Below are 23,937 nucleotides of genomic sequence, written 5' to 3'. Positions count from 1 at the left end.
GTGCTTACATTTAGGCCCCTGTGGTTTTTGTCGTTATAGTTGGAAGGAGAGAGCTGTAAAAACCTTCAATTTTTACAGTAGATTTTGCTTTTACGGTAGTATTTGCTTTTTCCCTCTTTTCTCCCTTCTTACTTTGGAGACTGGAGTTGCATGTCCTCAACTGAACTTGGTAAACTCAGCTGAAGATAGTTACAGAGACTTTTATTTCTGGTTGTGAACCTAGCCTTTAATGGCGAAGCCCTCTCTGGAGACTTTAAAGAGACTAGAAGCAGAGGTGAATTCCCCCAGCAGGCTTAGCATGCAGTCATAGGAACATTAGGAGGGAGTCAACAGAGACCTCCCTTGGGGAAGGCAGGCAGGGCAAGCTTGCTGCCTGTCTGGAACTAGTGTGATGCTGGGATGCAATAGACTGCAATCTATACATTTAATGTGAGTGCATATATATATGTATGTTTTTCAGTCATCAATCCTTTTACACCCTCATTCTTAGGATTGCTCGAAACACTTAGATGGGGAGTATAAGGTTGGAGGGGCAGAGTACTGCGGCTCAGATGCAGGGCCAGCAGTATGCAGATATTAGGGAGGATGATAGAGAGATGTATGATGTGTCGTCAGAGTCCTTGGGGAAGGGCGTCTCTGACATGGCCGAGATAATACTCAGTTACAGTTTGAAAAGAACGACTTACCCACATCATTCGTTTGACTTCAAATGTGTGATTATTTTCCTTAGCTTCAAACTATCTAATTCATATGATAAAATATTCCCTTATATTTAAAATGTCCCAAGTTTAAAAGGCCACCATTTTAAGGTATGCCCCCAAAGGATGGCAAGATGGTTTGACAGGAAAGGGTGATTGCTGCCAAGTTTGCTGCCCCGAGTTCAATCCCTGGTACCCACATGGTAGAAGGAGAGAAACAAGTCCCGCAAGTTCTTCCCCAACGTCCAGACGCAAATAAGTAAGTATAATTTTAGACAAAGAAATGCATCAGCGACATTAAACTCTGGAAGCCGGGACTTTACTAACCTCGTTGAAGGAAGGGTGGCTCAGTGTCCACGGAATTTCTAAAATATGCAGTGTTCCATAGTAATCAGCTATGGCTATAAACTGCTGCTTCGCTGGAGGGTTAGAAAAAAAAGAGAGAGTCAACAAACAGAAAGTCCTCTGAAGAGGCTAAACACAAAAGCTGTTTTGTTGTGTGGTTTCCCGAAGGACCTGCTGCAGTGGCCGCGTTCTTGGCGCTCCGTCAGGCGCTCATGGCTGGACTATGTAAACACCGACAAGTCATTATTTCCAGTTGCTGGGATGAAAGTTAAAACCCCGAGTCTTTGTCAGCTTTCCACCACCTCAAATCTGGCTCTCCTGGTGTCTATCTAAGGAGAGGAGCTGATAGCTAACTTTCTCTGCCGTCTGAAGAAAGCCCACCTGAGCCAACACAGCAAGAGCTGAAGGATCATGCTGTGTAAACATGTTTCTGAGACACAGCTCTAACCGTGGTTTTCCTATGACAAAACACTGAACTATAATAATAATAATAATGAACAGAGTGAGAATGCTCGTTCCCCAAGCTTCCTGGATGCTTCCCTCTTCTCATTTTCAGAAGGTCTGGTTCAAATTCCTGAATGCTACAATCATAGCCCTGCCGGTACGAAGCCAGTGTTTTGTACCAAGGGTAGGAGAACAAGCCTTGGTCGTGCTTCATGGCTAAGTGGGAACCAGGCAGATGCTCTAAAGATCCTGAATGAAGCCTGAGTCTCTGGGTGGGGTGTTTCTAGAAAAAAAATCATTGAGAAAAACCTTGTGCCTATAGACTTTTGGAAACAAAGGGGGAAGTTCTTCCAGTAAAGACAGGCATCCTGGAGTTACACAGAAAATACTATTTGAGCCAAAGAGACAAATTAGAAAAACAGGCAGAAAAAAAAAAACAAGGGAACAAATTACTTTTCTATAGCTACGTCCTTGGATTTCTGCTTGTTTGGTAGGTAGGATATTGCTGTTTACTCATTTTCAACCCAGACACTATGGCTTAGTAGATCTATAACCCTAGAGAGTTTTGTGATGCCGTGAAGGGAGGTGCCTGATGTGGTCATTGGGAGCATCACTAAAGTACATGATATTTAAAAAGCCGACTCAGTATTCCTGGAAAGAAATAGCCAAAAAGCAGCAAGACTTTAGGACCACTCCCACGGACTCTGTGAAGACTAGCAGATGCTTCCCATTTTGTGGTTCAAAATCAGCCTCGGTTGGACCTGATCAAAAGTCTGAGAAATCATGGCTGAGGAGTCCAAACAGCGAGGGACACTTTTGGCGTTCCCAGAGTCCGGGAGCAAGATGGAGAGAAAGAAGGGAGTGTTGTTGGAGAAACTAAGGGAAGCGTAGGGATCAGAAGGCACAGCCGGTTGGAGGAAAACACGAGAAGGGGGAGGGCCTTTTCGTGTGAATGCCCAGCCCAAGCGTTTGTAGCTTCTCCAAACCCGTTGCTCGAAGGATTAGATGAACATACTGGAAAAGGTCCAGGGTTTGATGTAGGTGATCATGGTGATGCAGATATTCTGGGACTGGGCCGGTTCGTGGGTTTTCTCCAGGAGGTCCCAGATATCGACGTATCCATCTTCTCGGCCAATGTAGAATACGCCGGGCCGTGTCAGGGACCAGTGCCCTGCCGTGTACCTTTTCGGTGCGCAGCATGTCTGAAGGAGCGGTCCAGTCTAAACACAGTGTAAAGGACACATTGAAAACTTTTGCTCTGACCCAAGGAAAATTCAGTCTTTTATTTTTTTCTAAAAGTACAGCTCAGGTGGCCATTATTACTTAACCATAAGTTTCTCCCACTGGAAGTCTTACTTCCTTTTGTTGTAGGGTTTAATTGTTTTAAGAGAAAGAGAGAGAGAGAGAGAGAGAGAGAGAGAGAGAGAGAGAGAGAGAGAGAGAGAGAGAGAACGGAGACAGAGTGGTGCACGCCACAGTGCCCATGTGGAAGTCGAAGGGCGTCTTTGTGGAACTGGTTCTCTCCTTCCACCTTTACCCACTAGGCCATCTGGTTTAATGTTTTAATGAAAAACATTAAAAAAATATTGTGGGCTTTTATATAGGACAAGCTATTTTTCTCTCTCATATATTTTATAAGCAACCTTTTTCTTTTTTGTTTTAGTTGGTTTTTAGAAGAGATTGAACCTTCCAATTTAGTTTCTGGTCCTGATATACCCATTGCCTCTGAAAGGATGGCTGTTTCTATGAGGATCTGTGGACAGCAGATTTGAGGAGCATTTGAGGCTGTTTCTCCTCTAACTTTATCTTGATGACAGAAACCTGCTGCCCATGGAAACAGTCTGAGCATCCACAAAAAGCAAACAAAAAGATGACTGTTATGATTTGAATATGTATCTCCCACAGACTCATGGTCGAATACTTGGCTTACTTCTGGAGATGCTGTTTGGGGGATGGTCTGGAAACTTCAAGTGGTGGGACCTAGCTAGAGGAAAGCCTCGCCTTTGAAGCCTACACCTGATCCTGTGCCTCTGCTTCTTGTCTGCGGAGAGGTGAGCATCTTTGTCTGCATGCTGCTTCGGCGTGGGAGGGACCAGAACTAACTGAGCTACACAACCACATACCAGTCAGGCAGGCAAGATCTCTGCTCCTTTAAGTTATTGCTGAGGGGTTTTCATCACCATGGAACTAACGCAGCTGTCCACTCCAGCTCCAAACCAGCAGCAGCGTCCACAGACTTTTCATAAGCCAGTCTAGATGGCTGTAGCTATGTTTGGGAGAGACTCTCGGGCACCAAAGCATAAGGGAATCATCATTTCCCCCCTTTCCACCATGAGATAATTTGCTAACTTGGGAAAGTTGTCTCAGAGGAAAGAGATTGGAATATGCTTTACGCTACTGGCATGTCCGCCTACCCAGAGGTATGTCCAAGTGTCCCTTATAGTTCGGTGACTAAAACAAGGCATGGGATTATCTCCCACAAGTCAACTCCATGCATAGGAAACCCTGTCATGAGGGCAGAAGACTGCCCAGGCCTGGTTACCTCCAAGCCTTTCTGTCCCCATTCTCTCAATACCTTTAGTCTCTGGTGGGGGGAGGGGCTTTTGGTTCCTGCCAGTCTTCTGAAAATCATACCAGAGTTGTTTGCTCACTCTTTCTTTCTTTCTTTCTTTCTTTCTTTCTTTCTTTCTTTCTTTCTTTCTTTCTTTCCTTCCTTCCTTCCTTCCTCTCTTTCTTTCTTTCTTTGTTTTTTTTTTTGTTTTATTAATTTATTTTTTGAGACAGGTTTCTCTGTGTATCTTTGGAGCCTGTCCTGGAACTCACTCTATAGACCAGGCTGGCCTGGAATTCACAGAGATCCACCTGCCTCTGCCTCCCAAGTGCTGGGATTAAAAGTGTGCACCACCACCGCCTGGAGAGTTTTCTTTTTCTACTAAAAAAACCTTCCTCGTTGTACAAACAAACAAACAACAATAGCAAAACAAATGAAGCCTTCATTATTGACAGAAAGTTTATGGATGGAGATTTAAGTTTTATTTTTATTTTAGTTTTATTTTTTAAGCCTTCAGTTTTATTCAGTGACACTCTGTGTGCAAATGTTGACACTCGTTTCTTTTTAGAATTATTTATATGAATTAGATATCCAAGGGGGGCTATTTGGTGGGCGAGCATGTATGTTCCAGTTGTGACACACATATGTGCTCTGCCTCTTGTCCCTGTTCCTCCAGGTTTTCACAATCTCATATTTCTCTCAAAGGGGCATAGTAATCCAGAAATCCCACCAAAAAGAACCAGTTTGCCCTGCCCTGCTTCACTGGATCTGTTTTTTTTTTTATTGTTTGTTTGTCTTGGCAGTCTTGCTCCCATCTGGCAGGGCCCATCTCTTAATCATGACCAGATCTTACCAGTGCACACATGTGTCTGGACAAGCAATGCTCGGCTGTCCCTGGGCCCTCAGTCTATAGATGCCAGCTTCCTGAACCTGCCAACATGCTGCTGGCGAGAAGACAAGAGGCTTCCCAGTGATCCCCGGGGCTCCTCTAGTCATCAGGGTCCCACCTCCTGCTTTACAAGGAGGAAAACTCAAGTCTGAGGAGCTGCCCACAATAGATATTCTCGAGAGCAAACACTATTGGGTTGGGTTCCAGAGAACAAGAGCCTTGCTGTGCTGTTTACTTCCTCTCTGGAAAGAAAGCCACGTGGTGGTGTTTTCAAAGACTCCCAGTGGTTCTGCTGAGGAGCTAGAGCCAGGCCATCTGTTCTCATTTCTCTATAAAGTGCCCCACGGGCACGATGAACTGGAACAGTCATTGCTCCCATTGTCTTTCTCAGTAACAAAGGCATGCCCGCCCACTTAATTCCACGGGCAGCTTACCATGACTTCTTCCTTCCAGATGGCCACGTTCCAGCCCCCAATAGTGAGGATGATGTCATTGTAGAAAGGGGACCTCTGAACGGTGTGGACAGCCCCGTCATGGACAGTGTAGAGGTTTACAGGCTTCTTAGCTATGGAAGTAGACAAGGCCAACTTTGGGTACATGGTCTGTCACAGAAACTTGCTTCCTGGGCCACTTCTCAATGCCACGTTCTCCCTCATTTACCTGTTTGTCAGTTCATTCAGGGAGTTACTATTTGTGGATTGTTTATATATACAAAGGTCTTCGTGTGGGTGGCTGGGCATTGGCTAGCTAGTAACCCAATGTGGTCCTGGCCTCAAGTGGCTGACAGTCTAGTGGGAAGAGAAGATATCCAGTAAACAAATCCTCCAGCAAGTAACTGAAACCATCACTAGGAAGAATGACAAGGGACACTCCTAACATAGAATGATTGGAGGAAGGAATCATTTAGGTCTTAGTGGAGTTGAGTGCTGGAAGTTTCTGGTGAGGAGGAACAGTGCGCACCGAAGGGCAACACACACCAAAGTCCTGGAAGAGGAGCAGTAAATGGAACCTGGAACCACAGGCATGAATGGACCGGGTCTAGGAGGATCAGACTGTGCACGGCCCTGCAGGGAAAAAGTTCAGATGGAGGCCAACGTGCAATGTCTTTGTATGAGTCCAGCTCAGACCCAAGGCTGGTTCCGAAGCTGCTATGGTGGGAATGGGTTAGAGGCAGGTGGAAGCGAGGTGGGGACCCAGTGAGGACTTCTGTGGTAGTTTAGGGGTGTGTGTGTGTGTGTGAGAGAGAGACAGAGACAGAGAGAGACAGAGACAGAGAGACAGAGATAGAGACAGAGAGAGAAGGGAGGGAGAAAGGGAGGGAGGAAAGGAGACAGGGAGGGAGGGAGGGTGAGAGGGTGGGTAGTGAGAGGTGACTATAATTAATCCACAGTAAAGGTATGGATCAAGATATGGAGGCAGCTTGGCCAGGCAGGGAGTGAGGTGCAGTGCTAAGAGCAGCCTGGTTTCTGACCAGAGCCACAGGCTTGAAGCGATTTCACTGATTGTAGCTAACAAAGGTAAAGTTCAGGTGCTGAGACCAGAGCTCAACAGATCCTTGGCCACAGGCCTGGGGGCTTCCTGCCTCTCAGGTCCCTGCCCAGTGCGTATCAGAGTAGGGCCTGGCTTTCTCTCCCATCGGCCAGGGTTGACCTGCATGCTCTTCATTCCCTGCTCCAGACTCCAGGGATGACCATAAAAGCAAAGACCTACGGGGCCTAAGCTGCAATGACTCTATCTACACCAAAACTGCAAATTGATTCTGCAGCTCATCATTTTAAAGGTATGTGAGGGCTGACCCCCCCCCCCCGGCCCCCATTCAACACTGAAGGGATATTAAAGAGAAAGGGACCTCCTAAAATTATAAATCAGGGCTTTGAAAGGCTATTTGTCCATCCACATTCATGGCACCACCATTTGCAGTAGAAGAAAGGCGGGAATAACCATGGGTGAACATCCAAACAAAATGTGGCCTAGGTAGGTGATGGTATATTATTCATCCTGGGCTACAGAGGTGGCTCAGTGGTTAAGCACACTGGCTGTTCTTCCAGAGGTCCTGGGTTTGATTCCCAGCTTTGGAGCAGATCAGAACACCACGTCTCTATTTAGGGGCAGAGACATTCTAGTAGGAAGGGGTCACTAAGGCTCCTGTAATATTCCTCCCTCAAGAGCAGAGACCCTAAAACCATCTAGGAGATGAGTTGTGACTGGAGAATTGATATAACCCATTCCCACCATGAAAATCCAGAAGTCTAATCCCAAAGCTATTCACCAGAAGGGATCAGCGTCAGAACTGGAGTCGAGGTCACAGGCTCAGGTGTAGCTTCCAGGCAGAGGTGCTCATTCAGAAAGCGATAAGAAACCAGAACTGGACCTCAGGGGCTGAAAAGCGTGGACAAAAATGGAACTGTTCGCCTCAAGTGACTGCCTGGTTTCTACTTCTGGTCCTCGTCATTATCTTCACTGACCCCACAGTGGTGTCGTCAGGCACCACCTGAGGCTGAGAGCAGAAGTCCCCGCTCTTTGCGGTGACACAGCTCCCTGGTGTGTCCAGCAATGGACCTGAAAAGTGTTGGGATTTATGACTTTCTTTGTTTTGTTGCAACAAAAATTTTAAGAACTTTTTGGGGAAAAAAAAACGTATTTGAAAGGGAACTTCGGGTGGCTCAAGTCTGTGTTTTCAGACCATGATCATTCTCATTCTCATTTGGCTCTCGAATAAATTTTCTATTAGCCCCTTAGAGGTGAGAGATGTTTTTTTTTTTACATTAACAGTGGGTTGCAGGATGACTACAAAGGGTTAAAAAGAGTGGGGTTCAAGAGGTCTCAAGGGTTCTGAGAAACAGGAGAGACTGAAGGAAATGTGGCCTGTGGGGGTGAGCTGACTAACCGAACTTAGTCAGAAGTCAAAGGAGCTGTTCTGACTTGCTGGCTGTGGATGCAGGCTTCAGGGTCAGAGTTGAGCTGTCCACTTCAGTCCAGTTGCAAAGGCAAAAGGGCAGGGCTGGGTCCAGCTCGAGGGAAGGGAAGAAGATCTAGGTGGGTGGACAGGAAGGCAGGCAGCAGTTTTATCTGCGAGGCCATATCGGGCGAGAATGAGCTAAGCTGAAGGAATAGTCTGGGAGTTCCCCGCACGGGGTCCTTGACAGGTCTGGAGGAGCCATGGTCTCTGCAGGGCTAAGTACCTACATTTTGGGGCATGGGGAGGGCAGGTGAGGGAATTACAGCCTTTCCTAAGTCTGAAATGTCTGGTAAGTTCTTGGGGCTAGTTTCCCTGATTTTCTTTTTTTTTAAATTTGCCCTTGTTTCCTTACTGTCCCAAGTCACCCTGATACATTTCCAGGGTGGCACTCTTTCTCCTCTCACTGATAATAATTTATCAGTCTGTGCACTGTGTGTGGTACCAGACAGATACCATCTGAATGCCCATTATGCTGCAAATGTCATCCTCCATCCTAAAAACTCACCCCCAGGCTGAGTGTAAGAGGAGTCTCAGCGGTCGGTCAGGGCCTGGTCTGAAGGGCCACTGCTTTATACAATATAGAACAGACTGATCTCAACAATAATAATAATAAACTAATAAGAATGGTGGCTCTTCTGGGCAGGAAGCAAGAGATCCTCTTTCTGAGGCTTCATCTTGAAGAGATCACAGAACTCATATTTCCCAGGCCTTCTTGAGTGATCTAGAAAATTCCTTGTAAGGCAGAAGATGCCCCAGACAACCAGTGGCTTTGTTTTTGTGAATGTTTTTGTTTGTTTCAGGGTTACCCTTGGGGAAGTTTCCCTCCACACTGTCTCTGAGTGAGCAGGGCTGTTCTGGGGCCTGGAAACCCTCGGAAACTGTCTGATCAGCTATGACATTATCCACAATGGTAAGGTGGGTTGTTGTTAATGACATCCTACGCTAATCTTTTCTTTCTGGTGTCCTTTGGAAGACTAGCGTGACTTTCAACAATGAAAGGAGCTGTCCCTAAGTTATTAAATGGAGTGTCAGAGCCCCCAGGCCAGATCGGGTAAAGACAATTATAACTAAAAGGCACAGACAGACTGGCGGCAGACTGCCTGCGTTCAAAGACTGCCATTGCCGCCCAAGACAGCAATCCCACAGGGCTGCTGTGACAATGACAGGCATTTAGCTGTGGAAAGTGCTGGAAGGGTACCTGGCATGCATATGTGCTGCCTGCACAGTTTAAGGGTCTACTGCATACAGTGGTTTATACCAACTGTCCTCACTCAGATCTGCATCTCTTGACTTGGTCCTTGGATCATGTGGAAATATTTAACGTGACCACACCCCCATCTCATTTGGGGAAATCTGCCTTTTTTTCCCCTAAGAGGATGGAATTCTCTCTCCCGCTTGGTTGTGTAGAGCTAAGCAGATAGAAGGGACCAAGTTGTGGCAGCTCCCTCTGCCTTTGCCCAGGAGACATGCTGGTGTTTATGACAGATGCAGGGTGGGAGCTCACAAGGAAAGCATCTGCAGCCCACGGACTGTGAACAGGGCACATGGATTACAACTGAGGGCAGCTGTGTACCAATCCTCCCACCTTGCAAGCATTATTCAATGGGAATAGCAGGCTGGCTCAGCGTTGCCTGTCTCATGGCGCTCGGCTGATGGCTTCAGGGGCTCCCACGGCCCTGGACTAAAGCTCTTCTCATTTGCTGGGAACGGACTAAATGCCAATGAATGAAAAGCAGCTCCTTTCCATCCTGACCACCCATATCCCACTGGCCAGGAAATCTTGGCGTAGAGAGCCTCACATCGCCCATGCTTTTCGCGATGTCCCTGCTAGTCCACATTGCTCTTATTAGGCCGCTGTGACTGCGCACCCTGCTTCCGTTAGGACCTCCACAGGCAATAGCCAGCTCCGCTGGCCCAGCCTCTAAATACTATTGGGTCTGGAAATCTCATTGATACCATCAGAGATCTTTGTCCCTCTGGGTTGCTATGCTGTGGCCCCGAATTTTCCTGCTTCCTTCCTGTCCACTGCTCCTTTGGGTTCCCTTGCGCTTGCCCTTGTTGCTCTGTGGACAAGGAGGGTCTTTCCTCGTTTAATCTGAAAAGTCTCTACCCTTCAGGGCTGTAGTGGTTTGAATGAGATGACTCCCATCTGCTCATACAAAGGTAACTATAAAGGACAGGACATGTGGCCTTGTTGGAGTAGGTGTGACCTTTAGGAGGAAGTGTATCACTGGGAATAGGCTTTGAGTCTTCAAATGCTCAAGCCAGACCTAGTGTCTTTCTCTCTCCCTGCTGCCTGCCAGTCCAGATATTGAACCCTTGGCTCCTTCTTCAGCACCACGTCTGCCTGCATGCCACCATGCATCCCGCCATGATGACAATGGACTAAACCTCTGAAACTGTAAGCCAGCACCGACTAAATGTTTTCCTTTATAGGAGCTGCTGTGGTCCTGGTGTCTCTTCACAGCCATAGAACATTGACTAAGACAGGACTCAGCTCAACTGCGGGTCCAAGTGGGACCATTTCTTAACAGCCCGAGAAAGACAGCTCTTCTCTGGGCTTCTCCGGCACTCTCTCTTTGCTGACAGCCATAACACTAGCATCTGTTTGCCTTGCCAACAGGGCACTTCCTCCTTGTCTCCTCTCACCATTGTCCAACCCACAGCATCAAACTGGAATAAAGGTCATTTAAAATAAATGACCGTTCCTCCACTGCTAAATAGTTTCAAAATCTGGCTGTAAGAGGAGATGGGACCCCAGGAGCATGTATGAGACCAGGAGGAAGTCACGTTTGCCATGGCATTGAATCCTCTACTGTGGGTCACAGGACTAAATGGTGCCACTATGATATATAATGTCTGCGTGCAGCACACATGTCCACCATGGGCATCCCTGAGTGAGCTCATAAGTATAGCAATACCCCCAAGGTGCAAAGCTTCACAGATGAAAGGAATACAGAGAGGTAGAAGGCTGTCTTCAGAACACATGCGGTGGCTACACTCTTGATCTCACGGCACTGGTAATTACTGGCATAACATCTGGGCAAGCAAGGGAGAGCTGACCCATGAGGCCCCATTTCCCCTGAGGAACTATAGGCAGATGAAGGTTTTTAGTCAGACAGGGGCTCACCAAGCCCTGCTACTTCCTGAATATCTGAGGATAGTCCATGGTGGCTGGAGAAAGTATGACATCTCTTCAGTGATGTAGACACTGGCAAAGAAGCCCATGCTCCTGTAAAGAAGTCTGGACCAAGGACCAGTAAGCAAGCCCAGTGAAACTCATTGGCTCATTAATAAATAAAGTAATAAGGACCAGGTAGGAGGATGAAGGGGACCACTGGGAGTTGGGAGCAGATAGGAGAAGGTGATGAGGAGTGGTGATGATAAAAATGCATTTTATATGTGTTAAAATGCCATAAGGAACCTCGTTATTACATATAATTAACATATGCCAATAGCAACAGGAAGATCTTATTAATAGGGAGCTAGCCCATAAAACTTACGCATAAACCGTCCAGTTTCAGAGTCTCTCTCCATTTTCCAGTCTGTGTATATCACTTCGCCTTCCTAGAAAGATAACAGGTTCTGGATAAATGCGGTAAGTTCAGAGGCAAGAGACCTTGTTTTCTGCAGCCCTGGGCTAAGACTAGGGGGACGAAGACAAATAAAAGCAACAAGTCACATGAGAATTCAGTGTGCCAAGTGGAAAGAGAGGCTCAAAATTGTTACTGCATTTGATTCCAAGATGAAATAAACGAGTTTGCTTTATGTACACATGGTGATAGGAGTAACCTGGTTGGCTGTGGAGACTCACTATGTGTGTTTGCTGGCCTTCCTAACTTTCTGAGGGTGAGTGGCTGGGCGAGAACAGGTTTGGGTCGTTCAGTGATTTGTTCTCAGCATTTTAACCAAGTTAGGATGTAACAAAGACCTGGAATAAGGCAGAGAGGAGCGATACATCACAGCATTTACCTTTTAAAGCTGAGAACAGGAAGTACACGTCTCAGCTTGGATTTAAGGATTGTGCAGCCCGGTGCTAACCTACAGCTGTTTTAAGGAGAGGGAAAGACAGAAGCCTCCAATGTGGAGCAGCCGAGGAGATAGTCACACAGATGGGAGACAGAGGCGGTGAGGTGAGCGACAGTGGGGCGAGGCAGTGGTCCCACCGTGAACCTGCTCCAGGTCACCCAGATCGGGGCGACTTTGAATGTGTGCTCTTCCGGCCTCCTGCTTCCACCTCCTGGGTGCTGAGATCACCCATGTGTGCTCTCAGGCCTGGTTTATGTGGTGCTCGAATGGAGCCCAGGGCCTCACGCATGCTAGGCAGGCACTCGGCCAACTACGTCCCCAGCCCATTAAGGAGATTTCAGACCTGAGTCTACAAAGCATCTCAGTCAAAACTCTTAAATACAAATTGAACATATTGAAAGATGAAAACGCCTTCAGGCAACAAACATGTCAACTAAACGTTATAAAACTACAACAGTGTGTGTGTGTGGGGGGGTGGGGATGTAGTTTAAAAACCAGACAATTCTAGCTTACCTCTGTCCCCACAAAGAACTTGGTGCAGAAATCATCTATTGGCTTGAGCATATTGACTAACCCAGCCTCGAGATTGTGGTAGGGGTTTATTTCGGCTGCCTTCAGGGCTCTGATCTGGTTTAACATCTTGTCTTTCTGAAGAACGTGGATAGAAGAAGTACCTGTTTAGAGAGAAAGACATATCATATTTGCCTTTGCTTGCCACACGCATCTATTACGTTTGTTCCCTTCTCAATAAGGCATCGGTTAAGTCCGAGACTCAGCAGGCTTCAGCTTAGCTGTAACTCCCCACCTTTTCAGACCACCACCAACTATGTCATAATGTGTATATATATAAATATATATATATTACGCATTAGAGCTGAGTGTGCAAGCAGCATAAGGGACAGCTGTTCTGGAGGCCGACAGACTGGGATATTTTTTCTCGTATTAATGTTATTTTACTTTTTTTTTTGCAAAAAAACCGCTACTTTATTTAGATCTTTACCTAAAAATGTAAAAAGTTTTTTTATTGAACTGTGTCTAGGGGCCACTAACTTCTGGGTTCTAAGATGGTGGACAAAAGGAGAGGTCTTTGGTCACTAGATGGCGACAGAGTGCCAGAAAACCGAGCGGATTCAACAGGGGCAGGTGAGTCATGGTCCAAGCCAGGGCTGGATCAATAGGCAAAATGCCACAGGAAAGTCCTGTGTGCACTCCGCTGGCCAGATCCAGGCTGGCCAGAATAGGTGTGTAGCTGGCAGTGGGCCAAAACCACTATCTAATAAAATTCTTAAAGTTGGCTATTCACCCAGAAGGCAGGAAGTGGCCAACCTTTCTGAGACCCTGGGATTGTGGGTAACATGAACTTTTGTCTGGGCCGTGTGTGTCTCTGCTGGGAACATATCTTTTGCTTCTATGATGTGGTTTATCCGAAATGCTTTTCTTTAAGGATAACTTATAACATCATGTTGTCCAGAAAGAAAATAGTTATTTGATGGCATGTCTTCCTGTTTGACAACTTAGGGGTGTGCTACAAACTACTTACTTTAAACAGGCTTTTCCTTAAGTGCATGCAAATGTATTTGATATCTCTTCCACCAGAATATTAGCTCTGTGAAAGGAAAGACTTATCTTTAAAAAGATTTATTATGTTAAATTGTGTGTGTGTGTGTGTGTGTGTGTGTGTATGTGTGAGTGCAGATGGCCACTCTACAAGAGAGGGTGTCAGAGCCCCAGAGCAGGAGTTGGGCAGTTGTGAGTCATCTGCTGTGGGTGCTATGAGCTGACGGAGGTCCTCCAGAGGAGTAGCATGTGCTCTCGCGGGCTAAGCCATCTCTCCCGCCCCAGACCCGCCTTTCAACTGCTGTGTTCTCAGAGCCTGGGGCTTTTTGAGAGCTTAAGAAATACTCGTTGACTGAATGTAGTGTGAGCATGGCACCTTAGCATGCGTGAGGCCCTAAATTCACTTCCCCACAGCACTAAAGGAAGGAAGGAAACATTAATTTTAGGATTTATGTTTCTAAAGGCAGAATTTCAACATTTGACGCAGCAGCTGAAGGACAGACAGCACAGGGACAGGCGAGTGTGCAACAACAGAAGATCACATCCATGCCTCTCCCTCAGCAGTCGCTAGGACGGAGTCTCTCCGCGCGGTTGCAATTTCTGTAACTTCAGTTCATGACTCAAGGTCTACTGATGTCAGGAGAGAGCAAATGGAAAATTCCAGAAGCACCTCATTTTAAGTTGCCTGTCAGTCTCCTCAGGGCAATGAGACATGGTGCCATCTGGTTCCATGCGGCTAAGGTGTGAGTTGCCCTTGGGGCAGCACATCCGCTGGACAGGGCACCTGCCCCTCAGCCACTTAGCCATCCTGCTAATCAGATAGGCAGCGGTGGCACCGCCGAGCTCGGGCTCCAGTGACCCAGTCCCCTTTAACTTGCTAACGGTGCTGAAGTGCAGATCAGTGAGACTGGTGAAGCTGCAAAAACACTTCAAGTGAAAAGCTGGAAACACAACCCAGTACTTTTAGGGACCGATTCATGGAAGCTTTATTCCAGGATACAGTCATAATGCTGTATTTTATGAATAGTTCCATTGTTAGCGTCTTAATTGTCTTGTTTATAGAGCAAATCTTTGTGTTTGTGTCTTGAAGAGGCTATTGAAGATCTTGGCACTCATCCCTCACAGATGGCAGGACCACTGCTTGCTAGCTGACTGGGCTAACAAAGCTTACAGAGCTTCTTGGAAGTCAGGGCCATGACCCCATGTCATAATTGAGCCTGGGGTGGGCATCACTAAAAATCAGTAAAAGTCTTCTGACCCTGAGCAGGTGGCACACACCTTTAATCTTAGCGCTCAGAAGGCCGGTGGATCTCTGTGAGTTAGTCTACATTGTGAGTTCCATGACAGCCAAGAATATGTAAGGAAGATCCTGTTTCAAACAAATCCTACCCAATAACGGACTTTAAACAAAAGTTGGAAATTTTACAACTGAAATCCTTGGGGACCAGGCAAGTGTCTGAGAAACGCTTCAGCTGCTGGGTAGTTCTGTGCACTTTGTACGTTTACAGGGCACTTTGCTCTCCAGTTGAAGCACTCAGCAGACACTCCGAGGGTTCAGGTAGCTTGTGCACACCCTTCCATCACTTTCCAAAGAGGTATGGATTGAGCCAAGCTAGATTTAAAAATGAATTTTCCTCTTTCATTTGGTTTAATTTATCATGGTGCAATGTAGCTGTTAGTTTAAAAATTATAATTATAGAAATTGGTTTCTTTGTGCTTCATAATTGATTTGGCTATGCTTGAGATAAGTTTTGGTCTATAAAATTATTCTTTTTATAATAATACACATCCCTTAGGTGGGCTTCACTCAACAGTATATTTGATTTCTATGTTCTTTGAGGCTTTCATACTTGTTTACAGTGTATTTTAGTCATATCCACCGTACTTGTTATGGCTAAGATTGCTGGGATGAAACACCACGACCAAAAGGCAGGTGGGGAGGAGGAGAGGGTTCTACCATTCACAGTTCCATAGGACAGCTCATCATTTAAAGCAGTGAGGACAGGAACTCAAGCAAGGCGGCAACCTGGAGGCAAGGGCTGACGTAGAGGCCATCTCAGGGGCTCTTTAAGTCCAGTGTTCAAAACCAGCATGGGCAATAAAACAGGTAGAACAGACAGAGACAGAAAGACAGACAGACAAACCACATACACGCACACACACACAAATGCAGCACTCTCAGGGCTTACAAAGCTGAACCACAGAATTCTGTGGCGCCCTCTGTGTCCTGATGACTTTAGTACAGGCCATCTCTCTTACAGCTATTATAAACTTGAATCCTTCTTACAAATCAGACTGTTCCAGCAGGTAACTCACCTTAGACATAGACGGATATGAACGCACCAAAATGAGCTTTTGATGGACAAAGGTGGTTAGTTAGTTACCTTGTATTCTGCAAAGAAGAGGGTCTTCGCCCAGGCTCAGCTTGGTTGGACAGTGATCTAAGCTAGTTTCCCCCTTAGACAGCTTTATCTGTTGGAAGAACATAAAAGAAAGTTACATGCTTAGCAAACCCTTGCATTTTTTCCTTTACCTGTCCCCTCTGCTCCTAGATGGTAACAAACTTACCTTTTTACTTCCCTGCCCCTCCTTTATCCCAGTTACTTTTCCCCATGGAAAGCATCTAAATCCATATTTCTAAGACCATGCAACCAAGGGAAGCTTGCCTGGGCGCAATCGCAAAGTATCTTCTTTCTTTATACGTTTTATATCCATCCCCAAACTCACCTTTGTTGTAGCTTAAAACAATGATTTAGTGCCCTGATCCCTAAATCCTTCAGTAGAATGAAGCTTCAGAAGGGGCCTGGCTTCTACCCGGATGCCTGCTGGTCTGAATGATGGATGTGGCTCTGTGCCTACATCGTGTGTCCATGGTCAGAATAATAAATGGCCATTGGGTTTCTTCCTGTATGGCAATCTCCCCCTATTTTCTCCCTCTGACTCTTTATCTCCTCGCTATGCAATTATTCTTGGGTACATTTGCATATTCATTTGTTTTACATCTCAGCAAATCTTACCCAAGACAATTTCTTTCCTTTCTTAAAAATTGCTTTAGATTTATTTCACCTTATGTATACGGGTGCTTGGCCTGTATGTATGTGTGTGCACCATGAGCATGCTTCATGCTCACAACGGCCAGAAGAGGGCATCCCATGCCCTGGAGCTGGAGTCAATGCTGGTTGTGAGCCACTACGTGGTTGCTGGAAAGGAACCCATATCCTCTGCAAGAGCAGCAGGTGCTCTTAACACGCTGGGCCGTCCCTCCAGCCCCCTCCTCCAGACAATTATTAATATTTTCGTTCATGTTCTTTCCCAGCTACCTCAGAAATAGTCTCACCCCTCCAAGCTCCTTCTCTGGGAGCCAATACCCAGGAGTGTCGACATGATATTCATAAATTAAAAGAAAATATAAATATCAAGTTTGAAATTAGAATCACACATCTAAAGAAAAGATCTCCACACACCCTCCACATGTTCCCATACACTGCTAGGCTATTTTCAAGGTGAATTGCCCACTCAAGTTAAATACAGCTGACTTCTTATTCGGTGACTTCTCAGCTCTGTTTGCTGCAGTATTAGCCTGTCATTTCTTACTACTGATGTTTAAAATGTGCAGATTTTTCCTATTGAAGTGGGGAAAATTAACTTTCCTGGGCCCACCTGAGTAGCAACCAATCTTCAAGGAACCAATATGCAGCTAAAGAATCATCACTCAGCTGTTTCTAAATGTAGCTTGCTTATACAGGAGATACCAGCCCCGAGTTCACTGCGATTTGGGTGTCTGTTTGGGTCTAGATCGGCATCAATCATCCTCAGTCAGGTTGTTATTGGCTGAATGAAAGAATTAGTGAACACTGGGATCCTGTGCTAGTCTGAGCCATTCTTCATTTGGAGGGTGGGTGCACGGTGCAATCTAGGCAGAATGTGTGGGGTGTAGGATAGAACCACGCCCACGTTGCTTACTCTAGACAGGGGTTTCCAGGACAGATCCAGGTGCAAGAAAGTTGACGGCACATCAAAGGGAATTTCAATGGTTTCTTCTTTCTTTTTCTCTGCTGCTGGTTGTTGGGAGTTTGTGTTGTTGTTGGTTGCGGCAGTGGCGGTTGTTGTGGCTGTGGCGTTCGTTGCGGCTGTGCTTGTAGGTTTTAGGGGTCTAATATCCCAAAAACATATTGTGCTAAAAGAAAGCTCATGTGATTAGTATTATTACTTAATTAAGAACAAGCAAGAGGCACAATGTCTAGACATCATGGGTGGCTACATGTTAACATGGCAACTTCCTAGTGTTTCTGAAACTAAGCTTTTATGAAATGAGGCCATTCTGTGTTTCATTTCCAAAAAGATTTGATTTTTAACTAATACGTTTGTGTGTGGCTGCACGTGACTTCGTGCATGTGAATGTGGTGTCCATGGAGGTCAAACAGAACCTTGGTTTCCTGGAGCTGGAGTTCCAGGAGGTGCTGAGTTTTCTCATGTGGGTGCTGGGAACTGGGCCTGACCTCCGGCAGGAACAGTCAGAGCACTACGTCATCCCCCGGAGCACCACGATCCATGATTTACAAAATCATACCGTGCGTATAGGTGTTTGATTTTCTTTGTCTCGATGATAATACAGGAGAATTCAACTTGGAAACTGATGACTTTGAAAAGGAATATAGGAGCTTTATTAAGACACAGCTCATATATAATAAGCTCATCTAGCTCATCTATCAAAAACACAATTTTAATGGTGGTTATTAAAGTCTCCAGTGCCTTCGGTTGAACCCCACAGTTTCTGCTCCTTCTAGCTTCCCTATCATAAATACCATGTCATTATTTTTTGTCTGGACCAAAGATTTTTTGTTTTTGTTTTTTGGATTTTTGAGTCAGGGTCTCACTACATAATTCTGGTTGTCCTGGAACTCACTATACACACAGGCTGGCCTCAAACTCACAGAGATCTACTTACCTCTGCTTCCCAAGTGCTGGGGTTAAAGGTGTGTGCCACCACACCGAGATTCAAAGATTTTTTTTTTAAAAAAATAGGACCTTACCATATAGCTCCGGCTGGACTTAATTCATAATTCTCAGGCTCCAGTCTTTTGAGTGCTTTGATTATGAGCTACAAAGCTGTTTTTAATAGTAATTTTTTTCTGGTATTTGAAGGCTAGATAAGCATTATTACTTATCTAGATAAGTATTAAATTTTCCATGTTGTTATGAATTCTTAATTCTATAAATGGGCCGATGCAATTTTATCTAAATGAATAGCCTCTGACATGTCTGTCAAATTATAACAACACTTTTCTACTGTTAGGAAGCCTTCCTGTCCCATGTGAGATGAACTGAATGTGAACAGCATTTACCATAGATTGACAAATACGGTGTATGAAGAAGCAGATACTGCTATGCAGGAATACCAATGAGAAAGTGTAGTTAACTATGTTTTCTATTACGGTTATTATTATTACCATTATCACTGCTGTTGTGTGCACGATGTGTCTGAGCACAGACACTGGCATGCCATGGCGTGTGTGGCACACAGAGGACAACAGCCGACAGTTGGCGCTCTCCTCCACCCTGGCTCCCGGGACTCCAACCCAGATTGTCAAGCTTTTCTGCCAAGGGCTTTTACCAGCTGAGCCTTCTTGCTGGCTCCCATTTTCTTATTGTTTTCAAATTTATCCCCATAAAAAGCTCTTTTGTTCTCTTTTGGCTCAGAACTTGCTTTGTAGATGACTTGGCTTCACAATCTAAGATCCTGGTCTACTGGAGCCTCCTGAGCGCTGAGACTAAAGGCACACACCACATTGCTCCAGGTCAAAGTTCATTTGTTTTAAATGCCAGCAACACTACACAATTCTCCTTCAGTCATGTTAGGTTATTGCTGTAGTAACGATTATGGAATGAGCGAAGAAAAAGATGGGTCTTAGGAACATCAAAGCAAAAGAGCCTAACTTGGAAAGGGTTTGGGAAATGTTTGAAATGAAACTTACCAATCCGCTGAGCACGTGACCAGCTGACAGTTTATCCCACTTCGATTTTCAAAGACAGAGCCCATTCTGTTAATCTATTTAAAACGTTTGAAGAAAAGAAAATTCGGTAAACTAACAATAATAAGTTTCCTCTAAGGCTGCCTCTGGTTTCCTTAGCCATCAGCATTTCACCAAGTTTACATGTATGAAGAAGTTCCGAAAGCATAACGACTATTATTTAAAAAGCAAATTCTGAGTAGCTAAAAATGATTTTTCTCATAGCTCTTTTCCTACTTTAAAAAGTTTTTCTTTTTTTTTTTTTTTTTTTTTTTTTGGTTTTTCGAGACAGGGTTTCTCTGTAGCTTTAGAGGTTGTCCTGGAACTAGCTCTTGTAGACCAGGCTGGCCTCAAACTCACAGAGATTCACCTACCTCTGCCTCCTGAGTGCTGGGATTAAAGGCGTGCACCACCACCGCCCGGCTTAAAAGTTTTTCTTCTTTTAAAAGATATCATTAACACTACCATAGACATTTGAAATCGGAGTTTTAAGATAAAATACAACTGTACTTTGAATTCTTATCCACTCCTTGTTCACAGAAATATTTTTACACAGTTTTAATTAAGGGTTGATTCTCAGATTCTCCAATTCACAGTGTGAATTTTAACTGCATGTTCACAAAGTATTTTACATATTTTATAAAATGTAGATGACACACATTGTTTAATGATTCACTAGTTTTAGAAATGCAGGCTCTTTCCGTTTTCCACTATCGACTGTTAACTAAGCCAAATAGTTTCAGGGGACTATTAAACAGGTAAGAGCCATAGAAAAGGGGATAAGTCTCAAGGAGGGAACTGACGGTGACTGGGCATAGTGACAGGTGACTTTAATTCCTTGTCTACATAGAGAGGTCCAGAATAGCCAGGGCTACATAGAAAGACCCTGTCCCCCCTAACATAAAAGAACAGAGTCTAGAAGATAAAAGGAAACAAATGGCGTCCCCTGTCAAATTACTACACAGCCCCGCAAGCACACAGAGGATCTCCAGGATCCACTCACGCTCTTAGAAGGTCCAAAGTCCACACTAACTACTTGTTAAGGAGATTAACACGCTTGGGAGTAACTTGTGAGGTTGGCTCTCTCAAATGTATACGGAAAAATAGCTGTCTTGATAGGGTTCATATGTAAAATAGTAGACAGCAAAGGGGCTTTAGCAGGGTTGGGTGAGGGGGAGATGCTGCGACCAGGCATGCAGGCATCCTCCAGGTAACCGCAGACCAGGCTGACCCACCCTCAGCTCCCAACCCTTTCTGGTTGTGTGTGAAATGCCAACTTTCATTGGATCTCTACTGAGGCCACCCTGATGGTCTCAGAGATTCATGACTGTAGGATCTTATATTATAATCTTTGTCAACTCAACACAGCCTAGAGTCAACTGAAAAGGAAGCCTTGGTTGAGGAATTGCCTAGATCCAACTGACATGCATATGGCGTGTCTGTGGAAAATCATCTTATTCCTTGGTGCCTGAGGGTCCAAACCACTGTGGGCAGAACCATCCCTGAGCAGGTGATTCTGGGCTGTATAATTCCATGGTCATGAATGTCTTTAATCTCAGCCCTTGGGAGATAGAGGCAGGCAGATCTCTGTGAGTTTGAGGCCGGCCTGGTCTACAGAGCAAGTTCCAGGACAGCCAAGGCTACACACAGAAATCCTGTCTGGAAAACAAACAAACAAACAAACAACAACAAAAACCCCGAGAAAGCTGGCTAAGCACAGTAGAGCTGTCAAGTGGGATTCCTTCAAGGTTTCTGTGTTAAGTCCCTGCCTCGACTTCCCTCGAGGAGGGACCTGGAAGTGTAAGCCAAGTAAACCCTTCCTTCTTCTAAGAGGTTTAGTAAAAGCATTGCATTGCAGTAACATAAAGGAAGCTAGAACAACCCCCTGAAACTGCAATACTACTTCAGAAGCTTGAACAAACATATTTTATAAACTAGGCAGGGACTGTGGCTAGCTCAGTTGGTACAGTGCTTGCCAAGTGTGCTCAGAACCCTGGTCTGACCTCCAGCGGCACCACATACACAGGGCATGGTGCACACATTTGTAAGCCCAACACTTGGGAGGTGGAGACAGGGGAGTCAGAATTCAAAGCCATCCTTGACTGCATAATAAGTTCAAAGCTGGCCTGGGATACATGAGACACTGTATCAAAACAACAACAACACAAATATAACAGAATTTGGGCTTGGTGGTTAAGGGGACTGGCTGCTCTTCTAGAGGATCAAGGTTTGATTCCCAGCACCCGCACAGCCATCAACACTCACCTCAAATGAGTCTGGCAGCCAGTGTATATCTGTGATTACTTTCCTATGTCCGTTTTCTATTGAAGACACCGCACAGTGTCTGATGTACATCGCTTCTTTATTACTGTCTGGTTCAAGGAGAAACATAGGCTAGAGAAATGTTAAAAGAATATTAGATTTCAGAGAGGAGATGGGTGAACTCCACTTCACCGGCAATTGCAGTTAAAATGGAAAAACCCAGAGTGGTATCAGTTTAGGTAAAAACAAATTAGTGTTTCAGTATACCACAAATTTAGTAACAGACTTACCAACTTTCCCTTTCATTGGGGTCCAATCTCTAAACTTCACAAGGATTATGGACCCAATCTATTCTTGAATGAGTGTTTCCATGGGCACAGGGACGCATACCTCCTACCATTCCTCAGGGAGAGCCCTATGGCTCCCAAGGCTGGAGAACTGGGATTGGAGGAACGTGTGATACGGAGGGAAGTACGGACATGGAGGTTGATTGCTTTTTCCAGTACTCCTGATGGAGTCCACAGCCTCATGGAACCATTACATGTTTTTTTAATTTAAAATGGACATTAATATGTTTCATACATGTGTACATGTGTGTGGATGTGCTTGAGTGTGGAAGTCAGATCTCTCCTTCCACCATGTGGGTCTCAGGGATGGAACTCAGTTCACCAGGCTTGGGGACGGCACTTTTATCCAATGTCACCCTTTCCTCTTACCATGTGACCTGGCCCTTGGAGAGGCGAGGTGGCACGTGCAAGCTCAGAGCCTGTGAGACAGCACCTGGGTACCCAGACTTTCTGTCCTTCCATCCTAGGCTCCTTCAGGAAAATCACTTTAGGCAAATTATTTGCTTCCTTCATTTTCTTTAACAAAAATATAGCAGCAAAACCCCATAAAATCCTGCGCTGGTCAAAGAACCTTGTTTTATTATGTTTTTAGTGACCACCTCCATAAAAAGTGATTCAGAAAATGCCTACAGACAGATGTAAAGAATGGAAAAAAATATTGCCATGTTTCTTGTACGGAGTCTTTACAAAGATTGGCGACCCTGTTATGTGTGTTTTGCGGAACTCTGGAACGGAGAGGAACATCCCTGTGAGAAGGAAGCTAGAAACAGCCAACCTTGAGAGTGGCCTTTTTACTTCTGCTGCCGCCGGTCTTGATGTTTTCTATGCGGTCCACGTGCGCTGTGATATCCCAGAGGACGATCTAAATCAGAGAAAGGTGAGCACAGCACTTTCAGGACACAGAGGACTGGGTTTGAGAGACTGCTTTGTAGGAAGCGATTGGTATGGAGCCTGAGAAAAATCAATCACCTTAGGGCATACTCAGATCTAGCTTGAGGCCTATGTAACTTGCGACTTCTGGAGCAGATACTGAGAGAGTGTTCTCATCTCTCCAGCAGGTACTGAGAGAGTGTTCTCATCTCTCCAGCAGATACTGAGAGAGTGTTCTCATCTCTCCAGCAGGTACTGAGAGAGTGTTCTCATCTCTCCAGCAGATACTGAGAGAGTGTTCTCATCTCTCCAGCAGATACTGAGAGAGTGTTCTCATCTCTCCAGCAGATACCGAGAGAGTGTTCTCATCTCTCCAGCAGTGTCCGCCACTCCTTGTTCTATGCTCATGGATGTTGTTATTGAGCAAATAAACGCAAGACAAATAGCGGGCACTTCTCCATGCTTTGGTAAGATTTTGTCCCTTGTCCTGCTCTGTATATAGGTATATATACCTGGGGAGAAACAGAATTTACCCAGATTCTCAAGAATTAAGTACAAACTTCCAATCACGAGGGAGGAAAGGCAGACACATTATCTTACTTGCCTCTAACTGCTACCTCAGAATTTGTGTGTTACTTGGATGGTCCTTTTTTTAAAAACAAGAACAAAGTAGAATATACAACGCCAGGTCAGGGCAGTGGTCAATGACTAGCCAGCATGATGGTCACAGACTGCCAGTGTTGGAGAAACAAGAGTGGTTCTATTACATTGTGCCCCTTTCTACAACATTCTAAAACAAAATCATACCATTTTTGTCACAGGTCAAAGGCACTTCAGACTTTCTTGGTTTAGGGGATGGGTCATTACTACAATCTCAGCAGCTGTTGAAGAAACACCAGGGAGGTGTTTGCTTTTCTGATTTTCCTGCTGTTCTGGAAAAATGTACTGGAAGCTGCTGATGTGTGAATCTAAAGA

The 23,937-nt window shown here is 45.3% G+C and overlaps 1 protein-coding gene across 1 annotated transcript in view; it reads right to left on the bottom strand.

Moving 5' to 3' along the window:
- The window catches only part of Dnai3 (dynein axonemal intermediate chain 3), a 49,642-nt gene that overhangs the window by 2,446 nt on the left and 23,259 nt on the right, over nt 1–23,937 (bottom strand). The window contains exons 12-21 of the mRNA XM_075978975.1: nt 22,868–22,954; nt 21,749–21,877; nt 19,448–19,521; nt 17,436–17,649; nt 15,857–15,944; nt 12,429–12,589; nt 11,390–11,453; nt 5,362–5,492; nt 2,503–2,707; nt 1,026–1,117 (exon numbers count right to left, since the gene is read on the bottom strand). Coding sequence (XP_075835090.1) covers nt 1,026–1,117; nt 2,503–2,707; nt 5,362–5,492; nt 11,390–11,453; nt 12,429–12,589; nt 15,857–15,944; nt 17,436–17,649; nt 19,448–19,521; nt 21,749–21,877; nt 22,868–22,954 — 1,245 coding nt within the window. The remainder of the gene's footprint in view (nt 1–1,025; nt 1,118–2,502; nt 2,708–5,361; nt 5,493–11,389; nt 11,454–12,428; nt 12,590–15,856; nt 15,945–17,435; nt 17,650–19,447; nt 19,522–21,748; nt 21,878–22,867; nt 22,955–23,937) is intronic.

Source organism: Microtus pennsylvanicus, chromosome 7 (assembly GCF_037038515.1).
Source record: "Microtus pennsylvanicus isolate mMicPen1 chromosome 7, mMicPen1.hap1, whole genome shotgun sequence".
NCBI classification, from domain to species: domain Eukaryota; kingdom Metazoa; phylum Chordata; class Mammalia; order Rodentia; family Cricetidae; genus Microtus; species Microtus pennsylvanicus.
The sequence above is the reverse complement of the archived record's forward strand: the minus strand, read 5'-3'. Positions and strand labels throughout refer to the sequence as shown.